Raw genomic sequence first — 23,744 nt, 5'->3', positions numbered from 1 at the left:
GGACCAGAGCAGACACACCGTGTCCCCATTTTCCAGGGACGTCCCTGATTTAGAGAAACTGTCCCAGTTTCTGATTTGACACTGGAATGTCCCACTTTTCCTTAGGATGTTTCTATTTTCACTGGAGAAATGTTGGAGGGTATGGAGTTATCTAACCCCCCGAGCCGTCTGAAGGAAATCCTGTGTAGGGAAGTTTTCTTTAACGTTTAATGCTTTATTGTGCTTTTATATATGTTGGAAGCTGACTTTTAGAAGACATCTGAAGGCAGCCCTGTTTAGGGAGGTTTTTTTAATGTTTGAAGCTTTAATCTTCTGTTGGGAGCTGCCCAGAGTGGCTGGGTGTGGCGTTTGCCCTCCTAGGTGACATCATGCTGGGTCATAAGGAAAGGGTTAAATGAGTGTGAAGTGATTGGCAAGTGGGAACCCAAGGGGAGGAGTTAGAGTTAGAGTTAGTGTTGTTAAGGAGTCAGTCGGGTGTTAGAGGAGAGAGAGGGAGGATAAGTCTGTGGGTTGGGATAGTTTGATGTGAGAGAATCTGTTAAGAGGAGTCAGATAGACAGTTGGGATAATCAGTTAGAAGTTATTAGGAAGGTATAGGCTGGTAAGGAAACTAAGAAAAATTATTGGAAACCATAAACTTGTTAATGGTTCTAAAATAAACTTGTTTATTTGGTTTAATGTTAACAACTGTCTGGACTCCGTGTGTACCTGAGAGAAATGGGTTGGTGGCAGCGAGGAAGCAATCACAGTGGTGGCACAGGGATCAATAGACAGTCAAACGTCCGGGGACCCTGTGTGATCGCCACACTGGGGAAACCCAGTAAGATGTGTGGCGTATAAATATTAACATTATCATTGTGGATGGGACGTCCCTATTTTCATCAGAGAAATGTTGGAGGGTATGCCAGAGGTGTTTTGTCTCTGGGATATCAGTTCCTGGGAGAGGGTTATTGCCCACTCACCCAGCTTGTGGAATCCCCTAGTTGGCTACTGTGGAAAGAGGAGGCTAAATCCAGTGAGGGTCTTCCATTGACCACACAATACAGTCCCACATGCATTGGATTTTACACAGGTATGCCCATTTTAGGTCCACAAGTGGTCACCCAGTGAAAAGGTATGGCCTACAGGAATGCAAGGCCTACAGTTACGGATACCGTACCTGGTTTTGTTCACAGGAAGGTGCTACGTGAATGGCATGCAACCATCTAAACAATACAGTTTGCACTTCCTCTGGATCCAGCCCTCAAATGCTCTCCTGAGACAACCAATAACTTCCCCTCGTAGTCATAATGAGCTTCATTGATAGTATTTAGAATGGGGAAGTGCACCACTTTCACACATTTCCCCCCAGGGGAAGTGAAGATAAATGCTCATTCTCCCAAACAGATTTTCATAAAAGCTTTCTTGTCATTGTGTAACATTTTGAATTAAAAATCTAGTCCACAAGGAAGTAAAACACACTGAGTTTGACGGGGTGCACACTGAATATTTATGGCCATAACCTGATGGCAGAAGCTCAACCTTTTTAAATTCAGAAAGCCTCCTCTTTTGGCGTTGTTTTTGTTTTCGTTGGATTTATTATACTATCCCTAGGTCACAAAGTGGGTTACAGCAGTTTAAAATCCAGAATTTAAAAGAGTTAAAAATCCAGAATTTAAAGTCAGGATAAATGCTATATAAACAGGTCATCCGGAATGAGGCCTTGGTTTTGTTGTTGTTTACTTTTTGTTGTTTACATACACCTCTGTATGCACCGCCCAGGCTTGCGCCCTGGGGGGGTCACTTTGGTGCACTTTGACTTCACCCCCAGAGGCGCAATTCCCTTGTCTATCAAGACAGGCAGCTGCCAAATTAATTTTAGGCAGGTGAGCTAAAACCTGGAATTTTTAACTATTTTTTTTATTTGGTAAACCTCATTAGGGCCTGTGATTTGTGGCTGTGGCAATTTCACAAAGTTGGACATGTTTCTCATTTTGATTGGTGTTTTATGCTGTTTTAGTGTTTTGCATAGTTTTATTGCTCCGGTTTATGCCATTAGCTCCGCAGCCTTAAGAAACAATTTTAAGAAAACAAGGTCTTACTTTAAACTTCTTTCGGAACTCTTTCTCTTCTTTCTCCATCTTCTTGAGTTTCTGCGAATCACGGTCATCTGATTTGGCTCTCGCTATGCTCAGGGCCTTTGCTATGCTAAAGTGTCAGGTTGCAAAACAGAAGGAGAAGAAGAGGAAGAAAAATCAAGATCGCCAATGTAAAGATTAGGTTTGTTTTCATTTTATTGGTTGTCAATTAAAGCCTAGCTAAAGGACAAGCTAATTAATTAAACAATTAATTAACCTTTTGTTAATGACATCGTTAGGTTTTTTTAAAAAAAAATAAACACCAAATGTGGCGGAGGATTTAATCAAGAATGCAGTATGCATGGAACAAATATTTAAATTTTCCCTCCCCTTCAAGGCAATTAGTATTTCACTGACCCAACAGAAGGCGATTTTCTAATGATAAATCACAGCGAAGTGGCAGAGGGCATGTTTTACCAAGATCACAGTTTAATAATAATAAATTTTATTTTTTCCCCAACCGGAGCCAGGCTCAGTGCAGCTAAGATAATATAAATAACACAGTATACATAAAAACAGGCATCAATTAATTAAAATACATCTTAAAATTAATTCAGACAAATTAAAATCTGGACAAATGGCAGTTATCAGGTTAAGATTGAGAGCAGTTAATACTTCCCAGTTTGTTTGTTTATTTCATAAAATTTACATACTGCTTGCTTGTAAGGGGGGGGACACCCTCAAAGTGCTTTCCAAAAAACCACAAGACAATAAAATCATCACTAAAAATCCGCAACCACAATTTAAAGCATACAGAAAAGGGTAAAACCACGATAGAATAAGCTAAAGCAAATTAAAACTCATACAAACTTTCTAAGCGTCTGGGTTTGCAGAGCTGCAAAGAGAAGTTTCAATCTCTCCCCTTCACCCTAAGCTGTGTCTGGTATTTAAAGTTCTAGAACATGGGTAGGCAAACTAAGGCCCGGGGCCCGGATCCAGCCCAATTGCCTTCTAAATCTGGCCCGCCGACAGACCAGGAATCAGCCTGTTTTTACATGAGTAGAATGTGTGCTTTTATTTAAAATGCATCTCTGGGTTATTTGTGGGGCACAGGAATTTGTTCATTTCTTTTCTTTTCGAAATACAGTGGTGACCCGCAAGACGAATGCCTCGCAAGATGGAAAACTCGCTAGACGAAAGAGTTTTCCGTTTTGGAGGTGCTTCGCAAAACGAATCTCCTATGGGCTTGCTTCGCAAGACGAAAATGTCTTGCGAGTTCCTGCGGGGTTTTTAGCCGCTAAAAGCCGCTAATAGCGCTAATCCGCTAATCCGTCAATGGGCTTGCTTCGCAAAACGAAAAAACCGCTAGATGAAGAGAATCACAGAACGGATTCTTTTCGTCTTGCGAGGCACCACTGTATAGTGCGGTCCCCAGTGTGGTGTAGTGGTTAAGAGCGGTAGTCACGTAATCTGGGAAACCGGGTTCGCGTCTCCGCTCCTCCACATGCAGCTGCTGGGTGACCTTGGGCCAGTCACACTTCTGTGAAGTCTCTCAGCCCCACTCACCTCACAGAGTGTTTGTTGTGGGGAGGGAAGGGAAAGGAGAATGTTAGCCGCTTTGAGACTCCTGAAGGGGAGTGAAAGGCGGGATATCAAATCCAAACTCTTCTTCTTCTTCTTCTTCCCCCACACGGTCTGAGGGACAGTAGACCAGTCCCCTGTTGAAAAACTTTGCTGACCCATATTAGAAACCCGCACCATAGCTGTGAATCCTGCCACTTATAACACGTGTCATGAAGCCCTTGAGTAACAGCAAACAGATCAGCATCCCTCAGTAGCCATTACACACATCCTTGTTTTATATGTTCACTCACCTAAGTTCTTTTGGCGGAGGAGGGAAATCAGTTGGCTCTACATCATCATAGACATCACTGTCTCCAGAATCTGAAATCAGAAAGCGGTGGGTTGTTTGTTTGTTTGATTTTTTAAAAATGAAAAATAATATATAATCATTACAACTCAGGCCCCAAATATTGTTGTTGTTGTTTAGTCGTTTAGTCGTGTGACGCGGTAGCTAAAAAAGCCAATGCAATTCTGGGCTGCATCAATAGGAGTATAGCATCTAGATCAAGGGAAGTAAAAGTGCCACTGTATTCTGCTCTGGTCATACCTCACCTGGAATACTGTGTCCATTTCTGGGCACCACAGTTCAAGAAGGACACTGACAAACTGGAACGTGTCCAGAGGAGGGCAACCAAAATGGTCAGTGGCCTGGAAACAATGCCTTATGAGGAACAGCTAAGGGAGCTGGGCATGTTTAGCCTGGAGAAGAGGAGGTTAAGGGGTGATATGATAGCCATGTTCAAATATATAAAAGGATGTCACATAGAGGAGGGAGAAAGGTTGTTTTCTGCTGCTCCAGAGAAGCGGACATGGAGCAATGGATCCAAACTACAAGAAAGAAGATTCCACCTAAACCTTAGGAAGAACTTCCTGACAGTAAGAGCTGTTCGACAGTGGAATTTGCTGCCAAGGAGTGTGGTGGAGTCTCCTTCTTTGGAGGTCTTTAAGCAGAGGCTTGACAACCATATGTCAGGAGTGCTCTGATGGTGTTTCCTGCTTGGCAGGGGGTTGGACTCGATGGCCCTTGTGGTCTATTCCAACTCTATGATTCTATGACTCTTTGTGACCCCATGGACTAGAGCACGCCAGGCCCTCCTGTCTTCCACTGCCTCCTGCAGCTTGGTCAAACTTTGGAATGGCTCCCAAAGCATTTTTACAGCAGCCCCTAAGTTGTGGAACTCCTATTCATCACAGAGGTGCATCTGGCCAACTTCATTAGAGTTGTAGCTCGGGTTACATACGCTTCAGGTTACAGACTCCACTAACCCAGAAATAGTACCTCAGGTTAAGAACTTTTCTTCAGGATGAGAACAGAAATCATGCTCCGGTGGCGCGGCAGCAGCAGGAGGCCCCATTAAGTGGCCCTTCGCGTTAAGAACAATTTCAGGTTAAGAACGAATTAAGTACTTAACCCGAGGTACCACTGTATACAGTTTTTGGTGAATGTTAAAGACTCACCTCTTTACCCTGTCCTTTGATACCTGTGATGAATATGTTTAAGGCCACCCTATTTTTGTGAATGTATTTCTTATTCTAAGTTTTTAAACTCTTTCAAGCAGTGTTTTAAATTGTTGTAATCAGCCCTAGGACTTTAGGAGGAAGGGCATTAACATTAACAACAACAACACTGATTAATAATAATGTTGCCTAATATAATGCATTTGTGTATGTTATCTCCCTCAATATATGCATTTTTAATTCATACTTCGGAATTGCTTGGGTGCAGAACTGCATTGCAAAGCTCAGGAGAATGCAAATTTCAAAGGATGGCCGTAGTTCAGTTTACATATCATTTCGGAAAGTACGCTTTGGGTAGGTTTGTCTTCAAACTGATTCAAATGTTTCCTGCTTCCTTAGCAGCTAAGCCAAGGTTTGACTTGTTTTGTCATCCAAACATAGGATCATGGTTAATGATCCTAATCATAACCTGCAAGTTTGTCCTATACCACAACGTGTGTGAAACTGGCCTTTGTGTAGAAGAAAGCTTCTGTTTGAGGATTATAGGAACTCAACCACACCTTAATAATTGCTTCATATTTTTGATCTTATTACTTACCCTTTCCTATTTGCTTTGCTGAAGAAGTCCTGCTAGAAACAAACAAATAATAACTTTCATTAAGCACTGCAATCAGATGATCAGTTCCTATCCCAGGATATAAATGATTATGGGATATGGCTGTGTACATCACAACAAAAGGAAGAATTGTTGAAGCCACTTTATCTTGGATAACAAAAACAAAGGGCGTGTGGGTGTGCTTTCCTTCACATATGCAACTGCAACTAATTTGTTGTCCCTTAAATATGTGAAATTACAAACTGTTTGTCATGGGTAAGACTAGATCACATCAACAAAATTGCTGGCAATGGAACAAAAGTTGGGCCATGACCTAGCTTTTCAGACATAGCTTCAGTCGAAGACATTTACGGTAGGTCCCTGAGGCAGAATCCAGAGAAATCCCCACTTTCCATTGATGATCATGCATCATGCTCTACTAGGAAGTTTCTCTCTGCAGATCCCACTGGAATAAATAGGAGACACACATAGCCAACAGATTTTGTTCCATGGGCCAGATCTGCCTACTTCCAACTCTGCCACCCGTAATGCCACCGGAGTTGGCCATCTTACCTCGCCTCATGGTGAAGCTGTTTCTGCAAACAGGTACCTATGACTTAAGCTAAGAGGTATTCAAGGACAGAGCATGGCCCAACTTTGAAAAGGGATGTGGTAGTTTCATAGCTTTGGTTATCTGCCGTGTGGTACGATTATGTGGCTGGTTAGGCTGCTGTGAGAAGCTGTTAGTAGCGCATGATCAACACGTATATTAGCTATTAGTTTTAGTGAGCCGGTTATTTTTCTTTCTTTCACAGCAGTCTCTTACGAGGAACCTCCATTATCTTCTGTCACATTGATTTTAGTTGCTGCCTCTCGTATACTTCTCTTGGGGAAATCTTTTCCCTTCAACAGATTCTTCAAAAGCCCACGGGGCCAGGAGTCACTCTTATCTTCACCATGTGGCACAGACCTTTGGGGTATGCACGCAATTATCACATTGCAGAATGAAACACAAGGTATTTGAAATGACTTTGGGCTGGAGCATTGGATTCACATCAGCAGCAACAACAACAGCCCCCCAAAATAAAAAGGACCTTCAAGTCCATTCATACTTGCATTCTTTAGGACAGCCTTTGCCAATCGGGTGCCCTCTGACTGGTTTGGACTACAAATCCCATCAGTCCCAGCCAGTATGCCAGTGCTGGCTGGGACTGATGGGGAGTGTAGTCCCCAATGTCCAGAAACCACCAGGTTGGCAAAGGTTGCTTTAGGAGAACATCTCAGGGCACCACCACCATTTACACAGCACATACAACCACACCAGTATTTCCTGCGACAAATGTATTGTTATAAATTTAAATCCTAAACCCCCTAAATCCTAGAAATTGATAAAGGCTAGGATTTTTGATTGTTTGGGATATGGAGGGAGAATACAAGCTGCAGAGGAATTCCTGAGCTAGCTTATACAGAACAACCCGACTGAGCTAGGGCCATCAAAGAACAATAGAGGTCCATTTGCAATACAGGAGAACTCCTTCCCCTCACCTTGAGGTGTGAAGGATACAGGGGTTGCCAGGAAACTGTATGCTTGAGGTGAAAAGGGAGTCTGGGAGCAAGGGCTGATGGGAGGAAGGAGGAGGAAGGAGGGTGGTTGGCTGTGGGGTACAAGCACTGCTGTGGGGTACAAGCCCCTCTTGAAAGGAACATGCTGTAAGATCTGGAATTCTTCATTGCAGACAGGTGTAAATAAAGGTAAGGTAAAGGGACCCCTGACCATTAGGTCCAGTTGTGGCCGACTCTGGGGTTGCAGCGCTTATCTCGCTTTATTGGCCGAGGGAGCCGGCGTACAGCTTCTGGGTCATGTGGCCAGCAGGACTAAGCCGCTTCTGGCGAACCAGAGCAGCGCATGGAAACACTGTTTACCTTCCTGCCGGAGTGGTACCTATTTATCTACTTGCACTTTGATGTGCTTTCGAACTGCTAGATTGGCAGGAGCTGGGACCGAGCAACGGGAGCTCACTCCGTCGCGGGGATTCGAACCGCCGACCTTCTGATCGGCAAATCCTAGGTTCTGTGGTTTAACCCACAGCGCCACCCTTCCCCTTTCGAAGGTGTAAATAGGCGAATAAATAATGTTTATTAAAGCTACGACTGTCTCCACTGCGTCTCAGTTCTCCAGACCCTAGGTGAGTGCATGGAACCCCATGGGCTCTTTGCCACCACTCAGCAGAGAGAGGGGGAGGCACATGACTTTTGCAACAGCATGAAGTGTGAGCCTCATACAAACACAGCTGGACCAAGTTCTTAGTACATGGACCTCCTGATCCGCCCTGCGACTCTAATCTGTGATCCCAGGATCAGAGCAATTCACCAGCATCAGTGTGGATTTCTACAAAGGGCGAATATATAATGAATGGATAACTAGGGTCTAAAGAGTCAGATGTGCCATTGTTTGGATGCCACACAAACATCTGTCCACGCTTCAGATTCTGGCTTACTGGCTCCTGCTTGAGAATTAAAGAAGTTGAAAAAGGCTATGCCTTAATACAATCCATGTGAAGGAGATGAAAACAGTAAAGACTCATTAAAACAACACCCAAAGCAATTAATTCCATGGTAAAAACATTATCTCCACACCCTTCTAAGACACACTCCCTACCCAGCTGATACCATTTTATCATGCATTAATCGAGGGCTAATATTTTTATCATGAGATAATCTTTTAAACAAGAACTAAACAAGAATTCTCCATCTGCTTTTCATTATTTTGTTGGCTATTAATGCTTACCTTGTTTGTGCAGCATCATCGCCCTCGATCCCATCATAAATGTCATCAGAGGGAGGAGGAGGAGGAGGGAATCCTGTTTGAAATTTTTAAAAAGGCAAAAGCAGAGTAGTATTATTATCACTACTACTTCGATTATTATTGTTTCAGTTTATGTCGCCTAATGCAAACTGTCTCTGGGCTACTTACATCCAAAATGCACATAAAGTAAAATAAAACATTAATACTGAAATTATCAATAATCATAGCTGTCAACTTTTCCCTTTTCTTGCGAGGAATCCTATTCGGAATAAGGGAATTTCCCTTAAAAAAGGGAAAACGTTGACAGCTATGTCAATAATAAGAACAACAACAATCCTCAACCGTATGTACTGCTTCTACTGAAAAAAACCAGGAGATATTGTTTGCACTATTTCAATTACAGCTTCCTTCATCCCTGAGAATTGACCATGCTGGCTGGTGCTGATGGGATTTGGAGTCCAACGACCTCTGGAGAGCTTGGCTTTTCCATGCTTGCTTTAGCAGGAGGACAAGCCTTTCTGGGTCATCTTGGTGCTGATGGGGGAGCGGGGATGGAGGGGAAGAGTCTCAGAAAGTTGTAGCTTTGATTTGCTAATCTTGAAAGTGGCATTGACCTTGGTGCTTACAGGATTAGTTTAGAAATGAATATTAAAGGAGGAAGTATGAAAGCTTGGGGACTGTTATTTTTCTTTGACTATATATGGCTTGTCTGATGATTGCTGGTAGATATCACAAACCCTGGTCATACCCCAACTGATACCTTGAGAAGTAGCTAAAAGATGGGCCCCATGACCCACAAACCTCAAAATTTGGATAGATAGGAACAGCAGAACTTACCTCCTGCAGTACTTTGACTTCCACTTTGGCCATGAGAAAACAAAAGGAGGAGGGGAAATGGTTGAAGTTAAAGGAGAAGACAGTGCAATAAATAATGCAGTTCTTAACATACTTGCTTGGGAGTAAGCCCCATTGAACATGGTGGGACTTAAATCCAAAGAAGACACACACATATAGGAATGCACTGAAAAGTCCATGTTTTTCCCCCACACCCAAATGTCTGCAATATTCTATAACCCACATAAAGCCAGGTAATTGCCTAGAAAATGGCAAATGTGATTCAAACTGGTAATCTATGAATAAATAAATAAATAAGGTAACAATTGCTTTGCTGGACCAGGCCTGTTGTCAGGGGTTGCCAATATGGTGTCCTCCAGCTCTTGCTGGGACTCACACAATCCTTTCCAGTTAGCTATGTGGACTGGGGCTGATTGGAGTTGTAGTCCAGAAATATATCGAGGACTGAACTTAACTGTACAGGGGTCCTTTCCCTGTAGCACCTTGCCCTACAGACCACTACTAATCTAAAAATAATGTAACAATAACTTCATTTTAAGAAATTACAATAAATGTTCACCTTACTAATGTTAAACAACCATTTCCTTATCACTTCCTGTTCTGATGAAAGGTGGGCTAGATTGCACTGCAAGCCACACTAGAACTGGACACAGGTGTGGCCATCCCTTTTGACATACCTGCTGACGCTATCCTGTTCCCCGACATCATCATACACTTCCTGGTCACTGTCTGGTTGCCTCAGTTGAATGTTGACAGAAGGCCGCGGCTTTCGCTTTAACGAATCATAGTCAATTTCCACCATGGTTGTTTTAATGTAGCCATCTAGAAAGCAAAAGCCCAACACATTTCATGACTAAGATGCAGCTGTTTTCTTTTAAACTTTATAACAAGACATCATAAGGGCTGCATTAAACACACACACACACACACACACACACACACACACACACACACACATACACACACACACACCCTTTAAAAACCACTGTGCAATATAGAATGGTATTCATTGCATGGTGTGCAATTTTTTTAAATCAAATTGCTGTACGTTTCTTTGTTGTGCAGGTTTCAAGTATTTTAACGAATATACTAATACATCTTCAAGGGCCAAGAATTGTGGACTAGCGACATTTCAAATACTCCAAATGGTGAGTGAACCCAAATTTTCTGATCAGAATAAATTACTCTGATTAAACATATTAAAATAAGTTCTCTTAAATTTGCATAATTTATACCTACAGGAGCCTCTTGTCCTTCCCAGCCACTTCCCCTCTGGATTGTCAGTGATGCGGATGATTTCGATTTTATCTCCTTGCTTGAACGTCAGATCGTTCTTCCCTCCTTTGAAGTCTGTGCAAGCTCGGGCCTGGTGAATGACTTCAATGGGGCCCACGAGCTACACAGAAGTAGGATAAGAAATGGGTGTAAATCAGCATTGCACATATGGTCAGGATTAATACTGTACAAGAGAAGGGAGAGAGAGAGAGAGGGAAACAGGCATGGACAAACCACAACAACTGACAAATTGGAGTCGGGACCTCGGGTGAGGAACGTTTTTCAGCCTGAGGGTTGCATTCTCTCACTGCCAACATTCTGGTTCCCATGTGTCTGTGGTGGGCAGGACCAGAATCAAATAGTGGGTATGGCCAGAGGCACAATGTGATTCTTACACACAATTCCAGATTTGATTCCAGATGCACAGAAGTCAGAGGTGTTACAGGCAAGCAAGAGACATTATCGCAATCGCGTCTACTTGAGGGCACAAAGAAGTGTCAATCAGGGAAAAAAGATGTATCCTAAGGAGAACTGAGTCTTGATGCTAAGTAGAGAGGACTGGAGACCCACATTCAACCCCTGGACCTGCTATTCCCCATCACTGTTTCAGACATTTTTGCAATGGAATTATAAAGACACTGTGGTCTAAACCATAGAGCCTAGGACTTGCCGATCAGAAGGTCAGTGGTTCGAATCCCCGCGATGGGGTGAGCTCCTGTTTCTCGGTCCCTGCTCCTGCCAACCTAGCAGTTCGAAAGCACATCAAAGTGCAAGTAGATAAATAGGTACCACTCTGGCGGGAAGGTAAACGGCGTTTCCGTGCGCTGCTCTGGTTCACCAGAAGCGTCTTAGTCATGCTGGCCACATGACCCGGAAGCTCCCTTGGCCTATAAAGCAAGATGAGTGCCGCAACCCCAGAGTCAGCCACGACTGGACCTAATGGTCAGGGGTCCCTTTACCTTTACGCATTTTTGCAAAGCAATTTTCCCTAATAGAATGCATTTTTTAATGTTAATTTCACTAGTGCATGCATTTATATGCACTCTTTACTGTAGTATATAGATTTTTTTCACACATTAGTCTCCTGGAGAATTACACTGCAAGATTTAGAGAAGTGCAAATTTTGAAGGGAGGCTGTCTGTTTGCTTGCTGTTTCAGGAAGTGCGAATTAAATAGGTTCACCTGTTAATGTGAACTGAACTGAATTTATCCCCCATCTCTTCAAACAGAATAACTTTAACAATGCTAAAGGATAATGTATTTGTTTTCATTAAAGTTTTTTTAAAAAAAATAATTGCTAGTTTAAGCCTTACTTTGAACTTCTTCCTGATGTCCTGCTCTTTTTTCTCTTTCTCCTTTTGTTCTTTCTCTGATTTCTTCCGTTCTTCCTTCTCCTTTTTCCTTTCATCATCTCTAGATGTAGGTCTGCGAAATAAAAAGTGATTGATACTTAACTCAAGAAACAGCAGGGGACAAACATCTGGGTCTCTTTCACTTCTCTTGAAAGATGACCATATCAGGAGCCATGTGCTCAATGGTTGCTGTTGGGTTGGATCTAAGCTTAAAGGTAAAAGGTAAAGGGACCCCTGACCATTAGGTCCGGTCGTGACCGACTCTGGGGTTGCGGGACTCATCTCGCTTTATTAGCCAAGGGAGCCAGTGTACAGCTTCTGGGTCATGTGGCCAGCGTGACTAAGCCGCTTCTGGGAAACCAGAGCAGCGCACAGAAACGCTGTTTACCTTCCCTATTTATCTACTTGCACTTTGATGTGCTTCCGAACTGCTAGGTTGGCAGGAGCACAGACCGAGCAACGGGAGCTCACCCCATTGCGGGGATTCGAACCGCTGACCTTCTGATCGCTGTCCACAAATGGAAGAGCTCCTTCCATGTGCAGAAGGCCTTTGACCCAACCTTTAGAGCCTGCTGGAATCATAGAATGGTAGAGTTGGAAGGGACCATGAGGGTCACCTAGTCCACCAGCCCCTCTGAAATGCAGGAATCTTTTGCTCAACATAGGAAGATCAATTTTTTCTGGTGCCCTCCTTCACTGTTCCAGAGTGCCCACAAACCCTTAGGAGAAGAGTTTTAGAAGCTACAAGGGAGATAAAGCCAAAGCCACTTTTCCTCTTCCCTCTTCTGCTGCTGCAAGCAAAGTCTGGATCCAAGCCAATACCTTCTCAACCTAGCCCAGATGTTGCAGGACAGACGCTTCCATCACCCCTGATTGATGATATTGGCTGATGGGAACTGTGGTCAAAACATCTGATGGACAACATGTTGGCTAGCCCTGCCCTGGCCTAGAAGATGATAAAGTTGCAAATTCAGGTTTTGGATCTTTTGTCCACGGTTTTGCAATGGTGTCTGCCATTTACTCTCAGGTCCTCTTACTCTGTTTATGTTTTGTCTCTCTGTCACTTCAGTTGTGGGATCCCAAGAACCAGAGAACCGCCATATCTGCAGAGCTGCATATTTCTTACCTCATTTCGTTTATATCTTCATATGTCTCCCCTTCACTGTTGAGACTCTATAAAGAAAAAAGTGACAAGAAATGAATTAGAAAGGGGAAATTATAACGTAGTTCAAGTGCAACAATTTCTTTTTAAGACTAGTACTAGGACAGCCAATTGTATGTGGCATTTCATTATTTCAAACCCAATTTGTTGTATGAAATAAGGTCTTCTTTAGACCTTGACCATTCAGCTATTTAAGAATATCAAATATTGCCCAGACTAGCCATTTCCAGGTGTTCATTCTGGGTATAATGAACACATGAATGTCACTGAGTTGCATCTACTGCCACAACAACTTCTCACTCGCCCTGAGCCATTATTGCAGTCCTTTACACTCTCCTTTCAGCTAAGCCCTTCCAGAGATTACATACAGAGCAAGGCCGTCAAGCACTTTGTAGACTGGGGTAGGGGGAACCTGTGGCCCTCCAAATGTTGCTGGACTACAAGTCCCATCATCTCCGGCCATGGGCAATGCTGGCTGTGGCTGATGGGAGTTGCTGTCCAGTAACATCTGAAGAACTACATGTTCCTCAACCCTGTGGAAGGCCACAACACATGTTCTGCGGCCCTTGCTTGGCTTATGAGTCACAAGTTGTGTACCCAAATTAAGATGTGTTGATCCAGTGACAAATGAATGTTCCCACAGCTTATTACTATTAATGATCACTTCTTTGATTTATAACCCACTGTGGCGTTTGCCCTCCTAGGTGGGTCATAAGGAAAGGGTTAAATGAGTGTGAAGTGATTGGCCAGTGGGAACCCAAGGGGAGGAGTTAGAGTCAGAGTTGGTGTTATTTGGAAGTTAGTTGGGAGTTGGAGAAGGAAGAGGGAGGATAAGTCTGTGGGTTGGTCTAGTTTTGATGTGAGAGTGAGTGAAACTGTTAGGAGGAGTCAGATAGACAGATGGGATGGGATAATCAATTAGAAGTTATTAGGAAGGTATAGGTCAGTAAAGAAACTAAGATTAAGAAACTGACAAGAAAAGTTATCTGAAACCATAACCTTGTTAATGCTTATAAAATAAACTTGCTTATTTGATTTTATGTTAACAACTGTCGGGACTCCATGTGTAAACGAGAGAAACGGGTTGGGGGCAGCGAAGAAAGCAATCACAGTGGTGGCACAGGGATCACTAGACCGTCAAACGTCCAGCGACCCTGTGTGATCGCCACACCCACCTTCGACCTTAAGGTCCCAGGGTGTGAAACATCCATATCAAAATAATAATTAAATAATGCGAAACATTAAAATATTAAAACCCAATGCAGATATCCAAATGAAACAATCTCTCTCCCTTTCCCCTCTTTCCACAGACACACTGGTAACAGAACCTCCCACGGCACCCCTATGCATTCATGAAAGCGGGTGTTAATGAAAGATAGTTGTGATGCATTTATCTATGTTGTGAATGGTGATACTGACCTCATCTGCATCCCCATTTCCTGAAGAATCAAAAGGCAAACATTGATTGTTAATTTTCTGTTGCAGGGAAGATTTTGTATATAATACAATCATATCCGTATATAATAAGAGGGTAGAAAGTCTATGGATTGCCCTCTAAACAAAAAGTGTTGGCCAAAGGACGGCGTTGCCTAGGACAAAGTTGGGTATTTTGACTTGCGAAAATTTTTGTCTAACTCAAATACAGATTATGCCATATATTTATAGTCCTCAGTATCTTTCCACATAAAACTAAATATATGGCATAATCTATATTTGATCAAAACTGAAATGAAATTGTAGCAGATGAATATACTTCATGCCAGCTGCTTATCAGCTACAACAGGCTTCCTCAACCTCGGCCCTCCAGATGTTTTGAGACTACAATTCTCATCATTCCTGATCACTGGTCCTGCTAGCTAGGGATCATGGGAGTTGTAGGCCAAAAACATCTGGAGGGCTGAGGTTGAGGAAGCCTGTGCTATAGTATGCACCTCAAGCACCACAACTTGATTTTAATTCCCCCCCCTCTGACTACATGCTGAAAACCAACTATATATTATGTTATGTACTACATGCTATAAATACATGGCATAAGGTTTAAATATACATGCTATATCATTATAAATTATACTCTGTATAAATGCTATTTGTTTAACTTTCTCATTATCTGTATTTTATCAATACATTTATATCACTTTGACTGCTATTAATTATTATTATTATTATTATTATTATTATTATTATTATTATTATTAGACTTTGGCAGCTATGGCTTCTTGCAAGGAATTCTAGGTACTGTAGTTGGGCAAGGTGTATGAATATTCAGGATTTTCTGTTGGGAGATCCCCAGCTCTTCCTCACAGAAATACAGTGTTATTAGGGTTACCTGGGAGGAGGGAGTAATGATCTAGGTTTATAGGACATTCAGATTCAGAAGGCTGTATTGCAGCAGCCACCACCAGCATCCTATATAGCAGCAGTGGGAAAATCAGGCCCACATTGTGGCCTTTGGGCCACAAGGTCGTTCAGGCCAGTTACGCCCACCTTCACTGCACTTCATGTCACACATGGCTGCCAATCAGTGGTGCCAGCAAAGCCCTGTGCCAATGTCTGTGTACTGGAGTTTGCCAGCGCCAACAACCAGCTGTTTATTGGCCCTTTGTGGGCTGTGGCTTTCTTCACATGGTTTAATTTCATGACATGCAGGCAAAATTGGGTCACCTTACATCACCAGGGGATTGACAGGTTGGTGGGGGAGATAAGTTATCCTTACATAGCCAAAATGGCACCACCCACGCACAAACAGGAGGTATTGGCCAAGAACCCCTAGGTTCTCAGAAGTACTAGGGAAAAAGCCTCTCCCAAAAACCAGTCTGATAAGGACTGAGCAGTGATGGAGGGCATGAAATACAGAATGGGCTGCCTGTAAGGGAGAGGCGGTAATGGAAAACAGTGGAAGGGGAGTGGAGTATAAGTGGAAATGGGGGTGGCTTTCTCACAGTTCCTACTTACAATTTTTCTAATGCCCGTCTTAACAAAAATGGATTAGCCTTACCTCCAAACTCAACATCATCATAGCTTTCTTCATTGTCCCTATGAAAAGAAAAAGGTGAACAGGTTCAAAGAGAAAAAAGATGCAACTGCAATTCCCGTAACACTCTTTTGACTGAAAGCCAAGCCATCAGAGAAGGTTTATGAAGCCTATGGGCTGGATTCAGCTGGTTCAGTTGACAGAAGCTGGGACAAAAACACCCTCTAATGAAATTAGGTTTTCCCATTCCTCCATGCAATGAATTCTGCTCCATATTGATCCAGAGCAGACCCCAACGTATAGTTAGCAGAGTAAAAACATAAAACACGATGCAGGATTCCAAATAATAACAACTCAGAGGTAGTTAACTTCATTCAGCAGATTGTTTTTTTTTTGTTTTACTACTGAAGGCAAATGAGCCTTACAGTCACAATCCAACATCTTCAGGATTGGTACAGTCCACAAGAAATCCAGCTGCAGCAGACTTAAATTTACAATAAGACTAAAACCTTAGCACTTAAGCATACTATGTACAGTGGTATCTTGGTACTCGAACAGCTTGGCTCCCAAACAAATTGGCTCCTGAACGTCACAAACCCAGAAGTAAGTGTTCCGGTTTGCAAACATTTTTCAAAAGCCAAATATCCAATGCGGAAGCTCCTGCACCCAATCGGAAGCCACACCTTGGTTTTCAAACAGTTTCAGGAGTTGAACCAGCTCCCGGAACAGATTAAGATGCCACTGTACTGACCAGCACACCAGCAGGAGAAACAGAAAGTGAAACCCAGGCTTCTTCTGGCCTATTATAGTCAGCATGACCTTGAGTGAAAGAGATAATAGAACCAGTTTGAACCAGCTATTCAGTTTCTCTGCTTGTTTCTAGGCAAAATAGAAGCTTGCTTGTTAGCTAGAAACTTCTAGCTTGTACCAGCTTGTATCACATAGAGAAGCTTCCAGAACCTGCTTGAATTGATTAGAATAGGAAAGATCTCTGCACTTTAAACCAATACTTTCTATACCCAAAAATGCAAACCTGACATCCCCACAGATGTAGCCCCCACTGATCCCAAGGAGTCCTAAGTAAAGGAATACAGGCCTGTAGTCTTATTAAGTTTGAATCTGACACCTTTCCCTGGCAGGTTTTATTTTCTTTTTTTTCTAACGGGTGTAGCGACGGCAAGAAATCTGGAGATGATAGCAGAGATTGGGAAGGATTGCCACACCTACAGCTGGATGCACCAAAGACAACGGTCTCTTTCAGACATGTACCATGTAATATATAATATATAATATAATTTATTATTTCTACCCCGCCCATCTGGCTGGGTTTCCCCAGCCACTCTGGGTGGCTTTCAACAGAACATTAAAAACAGAATAAAACTTTAAACATTAAAAACTTCCCTAAACAGGGCTCCCTACAGATGTTTTCTAAAAGTTAGATACAGTGGTACCTCCACTGACGAACTTAATTCGTTCCGGAAGTCCGTTCTTACACCGAAAGCGTTCTTAAACCGAGGTGCGCTTTCCCCATTGAGTCTTCCCGCCACCGGTGCCCTTCCACCAGTCGGCTTTCATTCCTCTTCTGGGGCAAAGTTCGCTATCCAGAACACCTACTTCCGGTTTTGCAGAGTGCGTTGCCCGAATCTTTCGTTAACAGGACTGTTCTTAGACTGAGGTACCACTGTAGTTGTTTATTTCCTTGACATCTGATGGGAGGGCATTCCACAGAGCGGGCACCACTACCGAGAAGGCCCTCTGCCTGGTTCCCTGTAACCTCACTTCTCGCAGTGAGGGAACTGCCAGAAGACCCTTGGCACTGGGCCGCATACACTGAATCCATTGAGGCCATTCAGCAACATGCAATCCTGCTCCTCCATACATTCAGATAGCATCATATAGCAAGGCATAAGTGAGTGAGTGCATGTGTGTAAGCACATAATAAGAGCTTGGTGGATCAAGCCAAAGGTCCAGCATCTTGTTCCACAGTGGCCAAACAGATGTCAGTGGGAAGCCTGCAAGTGCAATAGCATTCTCTCCAGTTGTGCTCCCCAGCAATTAGTATTCAGTGTCAAAATGCGTGAGAGTCCTTGGCTGTGAGTCCAGGAAGATTTGCTCCCTGCCTTGCAGACCTGGCATGGGATGGCGTGGCCCGGACTGACTCCAGCTACAAAAGCTGAAATCGCTGAAAAGATTCGTGGGCTGCGTTACCATTTATAGAGGTTTTTTTTGGGGGGGAGGGGGTTGTTGCTGTTATTTATTTTATTTTTTGTATCTTTATTTAAGATCTTATCATAGTTTATGCAGAAATTGTTGTGTATTTCTTAATGTTTTATTTATGGTTTATGACTACTTTTGTTATGTTCGCATAACAAAAGATGTTTGCAATTATGTATTTTTCCATGTTGTAAGTCGCCTTGAGCATGGTTTGAACTGTGGAAAGACAGCATGCAAATAAAATGATGTATGTATGTGCAGCTTTTCGTGCGTTTTCAGAAATGTTCTGCAATGTCATCACAGCCCTTCCTTTTTCTAATTTGCTATTGCAAAGGAAAAATCACCTGATCAGCAGCTATATATCACAGGACTTGCTTGCCACAAAGTATGCATATCTGCATTCTCAAGTAACTACCATTTCAGATCTTCCATGCGTGCAGCAGGCCTGAGGATTATCAATAGAAAGCCAGGCACTAGATTGTCTCTCTCTCAGTCTCTCTCTCTCCCTTCAAATGCCTTCTCAAAACTCATATTTCCTGGCCGGATGTTCTGCTGCGACTGGAGAAAACTTTGGCCTCATAGACTTATCTTTGACCCTTACAGTGGTACCTCGGGTTACATACGCTTCAGGTTACATACGCTTCAGGTTACAGACTCCGCTAACCCAGAAATAGTGCTTCAGGTTAAGAACTTTGCTTCAGGATGAGAACAGAAATCGGGCTCCAGCGGCGCGGCAGCTAAAGTGGTGCTTCAGGTTAAGAACAGTTTCAGGTTAAGTATGGACCTCTGGAACGAATTAAGTACTTAACCCGAGGTACCACTGTACTTAGAATACTGACTGAAAACATCTCACCATAGGGCCAAACTAGACAAAAATGGTGCCACTTTTATTTGATCATGTGTTTCTTCTAGAATCACATATTCACATATAAAGGAGAGGTGGTTGTGGTTCTTATTTTAACCCAAGGGAGACCTGCAATAAAATGTTGCAGTGTGAAGTGCTCTGGGCTGTTCTTTAAAGGTTTTTGCCTCCTAGTGTTCCCCCTCCCTAACCCCTTTCCCTTCTGCAAACCTTGGCATTATGCTGCTCATGCTCATCTTTCCCTTTTGTTTTCCAGTAGCCATGTTTTGGCTACAAAGCCATCATTACTCTGCACCTGACTCCATTGTTAGCATATTAACATGAAAAGTGATGTGAATGAGAGGGCAGAACACTTTCTCCTTCCTCTGTGCACTGTCCTCACTTGCCCAGTGAATTTATTTTTCTCCTGGCCTTGCTCACTGCCAGTAAGTTCAGGTGACAAACATGTGGGGGGGGGGGGAGACACACACACCCATCTTTCGCATGAATAGGGGGGCTGCTTAAGCATCACTATAGAAGAGGGAAAGAGGGTGATCATTTGCATAAAAATCACTTATGCCCATTTTATTAAATATAGTCACAAATACATTAGCTGGCTGAGGATGATGGGAGTTGTAGTCCAAGAACATCTGGGGTCCAGAGGTGGATGATTAAAGAAATGTGGCGGCTACTGGTGCATTATGTCTAGTTTGGCTTTTGCATGGCCTCTAGGGTTCAAGGATATGCCGTTTACCTTCCCGCCGCAGCGGTACCTATTTATCTACTTGCACTGGTGTGCTTTCGAACTGCTAGGTTGGCAGGAGCTGGGACAGAGCAATGGGAGCTCACCCCGTCGCGGGGATTCGAACTGCCGACCTTCCGATCGGCAAGCCCAAGAGCGCCACCCGTGTCCCTTGACCGTGTCAAGGATAGCATCCTCATCACAAAGCAGCGAAAGAAAACAAGGGGCATGATGAGTGCCAAAGACAAGGTACTTCAGGATGACTGTACCGGGAAGACACTTCGATAGATGTGAGATCAGAAGCTCCCTCATTCCCTGTGAAATGAGAGCAGAATGTAACCTCCCCCCCCCACGCAGATTTCACTTTCATTTACACAGAGACATACCTGGGCTTGATGTTTCTTGGGGGAAGTACCGGAGCTTGTGCTGATGGATGGGAAGCTGACGGAGGAGGTGGTGGAGGCAGCTGGGTGCTGGTATGCAGGGTCGAAACAGGCAGTGGAAGTACAGGGGGTAAACCTGCCGCATGGGGTTTGCTGGAGCCTGCAAGGGAAGAAAAAGTTATACAGTGGTACCTCGGGTTACAGACACTTCAGGTTACAGACACTTCAGGTTACAGACTCCACTAACCAAGAAATAGTGCCTCGGGTTAAGAACTTTGCTTCAGGATGAGAACAGAAATCGTGCGGCGGCAGCGGGAGGCCCCATTAGCTAAAGTGGTACCTCAGGTTAAGAACAGTTTCAGGTTAAGAACGGACCTCCAGAATGAATTAAGTTCTTAACCCGAGGTACCACTGTAATATTTAAGGGGGAAATCACAGTGAGCTCCATTTTTATACACAGGAGGAACCTAGCATTGCAATTTGCATGAAGGATAGATAGGGAAGGTTGAATCTATCCATTTCAGTTTCTCTCGCTTTCTCTTTTTCTTCCAGTCGTCTTCTCATTCCCACAGCAATTTGCAGTTTGATTTTAAAACAACAGCAGCTTACCATGGGAACTTTAGTAGGCACATGTTTGCACGTCGGTGTTTCTTAAAAAATAAAAAAGTTCCCAAATGGTGTTTCCTGCTTGGCAGGGGGTTGGACTCGATGGCCCTTGTGGTCTCTTCCAACTCTATGATTCTATGATTCTATGAAATTGCTTAATTGTAACAACATCCACTTCCTACTGCATCTGCAGAAGTTTCCTTTTTCTTGCATGCTACTTAAAACACAGACGCTTGTATTTTGTTGCCATCTTGCTAGATGTAGGTCTTTCAGTGCTGGTAACTGGCATCTGTTGCGCCTCTTATATATAAGTGTGAGTGTGTGCCATAGAAAGAGCAATGATTTGGATCTCCCTGCATTTTTATTTTTTACTTTAATGCAGTTGTAGGGGACGTTGAATAGAGCAAAGCGTGTTCTCCCTCATGGAGATCACGTGTTGCGGTGGGGGCTGACAAGACACCTCACTGTTGCTGGGCAAAAGAATTTGGCCATCTTTAAGCATGGGCGGGCTGTTACTGGAGAGATTTATATGGAGCTATTTATTGATTGACAGCCGTGTTTGTTAAATACACTGCACGCAGTGGTGAGCTTCCTCTTTCGCTGCGTGCTTCGGATCACCCGCCCTCCCTCCCTAATGTTAGGCTGTTTGCTTGACCTTGCTATGCCTGTCATGGGGTCGTCTGCTTTGGGGCAGGGGCCTGGTAGGAATTTTGTCCATTTGGCTGATTGGCTGGTGCCATTTGGTTTTTGCCTACTGCGTAGCAAATCGTCACAACTCGTAAGGTTGCAGTTAGGCATTGGTTTGGGAATTGGTTGGTGGAGGGGTATGGATTTGGCTGTGCCTGCCCCTCCAAAATGCTGCTGCTGCAAGGTTTTTCCATTAAAGGAACCCAGGGGCTCGCCATGCTTTTGTCCAAACCCCCTGGCAAGGGGCCAGGGCCACGCAAGGGCCCCTGGGAGCATTCTGGGGAGAGGTGAGGCATGGTTCCCAGTCCCGTCTCTCTCCCCAGGTGACTTACCCTTTCTGACTTTGCAGGGGGTGCGAATGTCAGAGCTGTCCCTGTGCGGGGTCAGTTAGTCGCTACCAATGCCTAAGCAACCACTCACATTGCTGTATTTTTATAAAGTTGTGGCCAAAATTATGCCAAAAACCTTAAACAGAAATCAAGTGTCATTGTGTTCTTATTTGGGGTGTCTTGGGGACCTCAATGCGCAATGACGTTCAACCCTTCCCTGTTCTTTTTCAGCTTGCTTCCCATAAGCTGTTGTCAGATGGACAACATCTGTTTGGGATGGAGCACAGCAAAGACTATATACAATATCAATGTAAAACGAAAAGCAATCAAATCGTACATCAAGGAGGAAATGCCAAGGGACAGAGATAAGCTTTCCTTAAAACAGGACGAAAAGGAGACAGCTGAGTATTTAAAGTGCCAAAGATCCATACATAAGGGGTTTAGTAAGTGAGATTAGTATTTAGAGTGTGGTAAGACTAAGGTGGAGAGTTGAGAGAAAGCAATAGAGATAAATAAGAGACAGGGGCAAGACAAACAGTGAAGTTAAAACAAGTTCAAACTTAATACATGACAACAGAAGAAGCAAGTGAAGAGCAGTCGTCTCACACAGTTAAAACACAAAATCCACCCACTTTCCCCATCTTTTATTTAAATATATTTACTTGCAAAATTAATGTGCATACAAAGTTAACTCCAATCAATTAATAACTATAAACATGTTTTTAAAAACTAATTCTTACAAATAGTTAATGGAAATTATTTAAATGCAGGAAGACTTAGTTCTAGCAATATTTTTTTTAAAAAAAAGAAGAATAGCAACCCAGCAATATATATATGCTACACATGTAGAAATACACTTATAAATAGATATTTAAATTATTCATAATTGCATGTATAAGTTGCTTTTTTTTTCCTTAACTCAAAAGTGACTTATACAGCACATGCATTAAAAGCATCACAAAACTGTTATAATGGTGAAAACAAAAGTATGGCTATGCATCTTTCATGGTGATGGATGTTTAAAAATAATAATAGTGCCCATTTCCCCCCCTTCCTGGGGTGAATAGCATCCAGGAACGCACTTTTTGGTAAAGTGTATGTTTCTCCTCAATAGACAAAAAGAACAAACTTTTAGAAATATTATAGAAAGCGATTCAACAGCAAGCCTAGCGAGTTATGTAATAAGTGTCCGAAAAAAGTAAAAATAAAATAAAACTAATAACAAGTCGAAAGTGAAAGTTTAGGGAGGAACACAACAAGTTCCGTGCATTTAATTTGAGATAATGATGCAGCATAAAATAATAGGAAGCTTAAAGTGATAGTTAGCACAAGGAGTAGCTCGCATTTATACATCATTCAACAGGTGCTCCTGATTATGGAGGTGCAACAATGGGGGAATGTTAAACTGGCCAGCTTTCTACTTGCCATTCAGCTATCGCAGGCACAGGAGCTCTGTCCTGGTCTCAGTTCTAACATTGTGGTCACCTAGACTGCTGTAAGTCCGAAGCAGTAAAATGGGGGTTCACAAATTTGGAAAAGGCAGATGGTTGATCCTTCTGGAACTTCACCAGTTCAGAACATAGATGGGGGATGGCATTATTTAAATGTTTCCACACATCGATGGCCCTTGTGGTCTCTTCTAACTCTATGATTCTATGATTCTATGATCCAAAATCCCCTGTGGCAACCTTCCCTAAAATTCTATCTGATGTGCTAGTTTACTTTTGTTTTCAACATGAAGGAAGCTTTCTACATGAGAAAGCTTTGAGACTTTCCTGTTTTAATTCC

The 23,744-nt window shown here is 43.0% G+C and overlaps 1 protein-coding gene across 3 annotated transcripts in view; it reads right to left on the bottom strand.

Moving 5' to 3' along the window:
* FYB1 (FYN binding protein 1) overlaps positions 1-23,744 on the bottom strand; it is a 49,980-nt gene that overhangs the window by 11,547 nt on the left and 14,689 nt on the right. The window contains exons 3-15 of one of the 3 annotated variants that reach the window (XM_083465855.1): positions 20,338-20,494; positions 16,179-16,216; positions 14,603-14,622; positions 13,148-13,194; positions 11,983-12,094; positions 10,634-10,790; positions 10,072-10,216; positions 9,377-9,399; positions 8,522-8,594; positions 6,560-6,703; positions 5,737-5,768; positions 3,932-4,001; positions 2,082-2,187 (exon numbers count right to left, since the gene is read on the bottom strand). In XM_083465855.1, coding sequence (XP_083321981.1) covers positions 2,082-2,187; positions 3,932-4,001; positions 5,737-5,768; positions 6,560-6,703; positions 8,522-8,594; positions 9,377-9,399; positions 10,072-10,216; positions 10,634-10,790; positions 11,983-12,094; positions 13,148-13,194; positions 14,603-14,622; positions 16,179-16,216; positions 20,338-20,494 — 1,124 coding nt within the window. The remainder of the gene's footprint in view (positions 1-2,081; positions 2,188-3,931; positions 4,002-5,736; positions 5,769-6,559; positions 6,704-8,521; positions 8,595-9,376; positions 9,400-10,071; positions 10,217-10,633; positions 10,791-11,982; positions 12,095-13,147; positions 13,195-14,602; positions 14,623-16,178; positions 16,217-20,337; positions 20,495-23,744) is intronic. The other 2 variants (XM_083465856.1, XM_083465857.1) reach the window with 2 other exon arrangements.

The sequence above is a fragment of the Podarcis liolepis genome (assembly GCF_965112155.1).
Source record: "Podarcis liolepis genome assembly, chromosome: 11".
Lineage (NCBI taxonomy): Eukaryota > Metazoa > Chordata > Lepidosauria > Squamata > Lacertidae > Podarcis > Podarcis liolepis.
The sequence above is the reverse complement of the archived record's forward strand: the minus strand, read 5'-3'. Positions and strand labels throughout refer to the sequence as shown.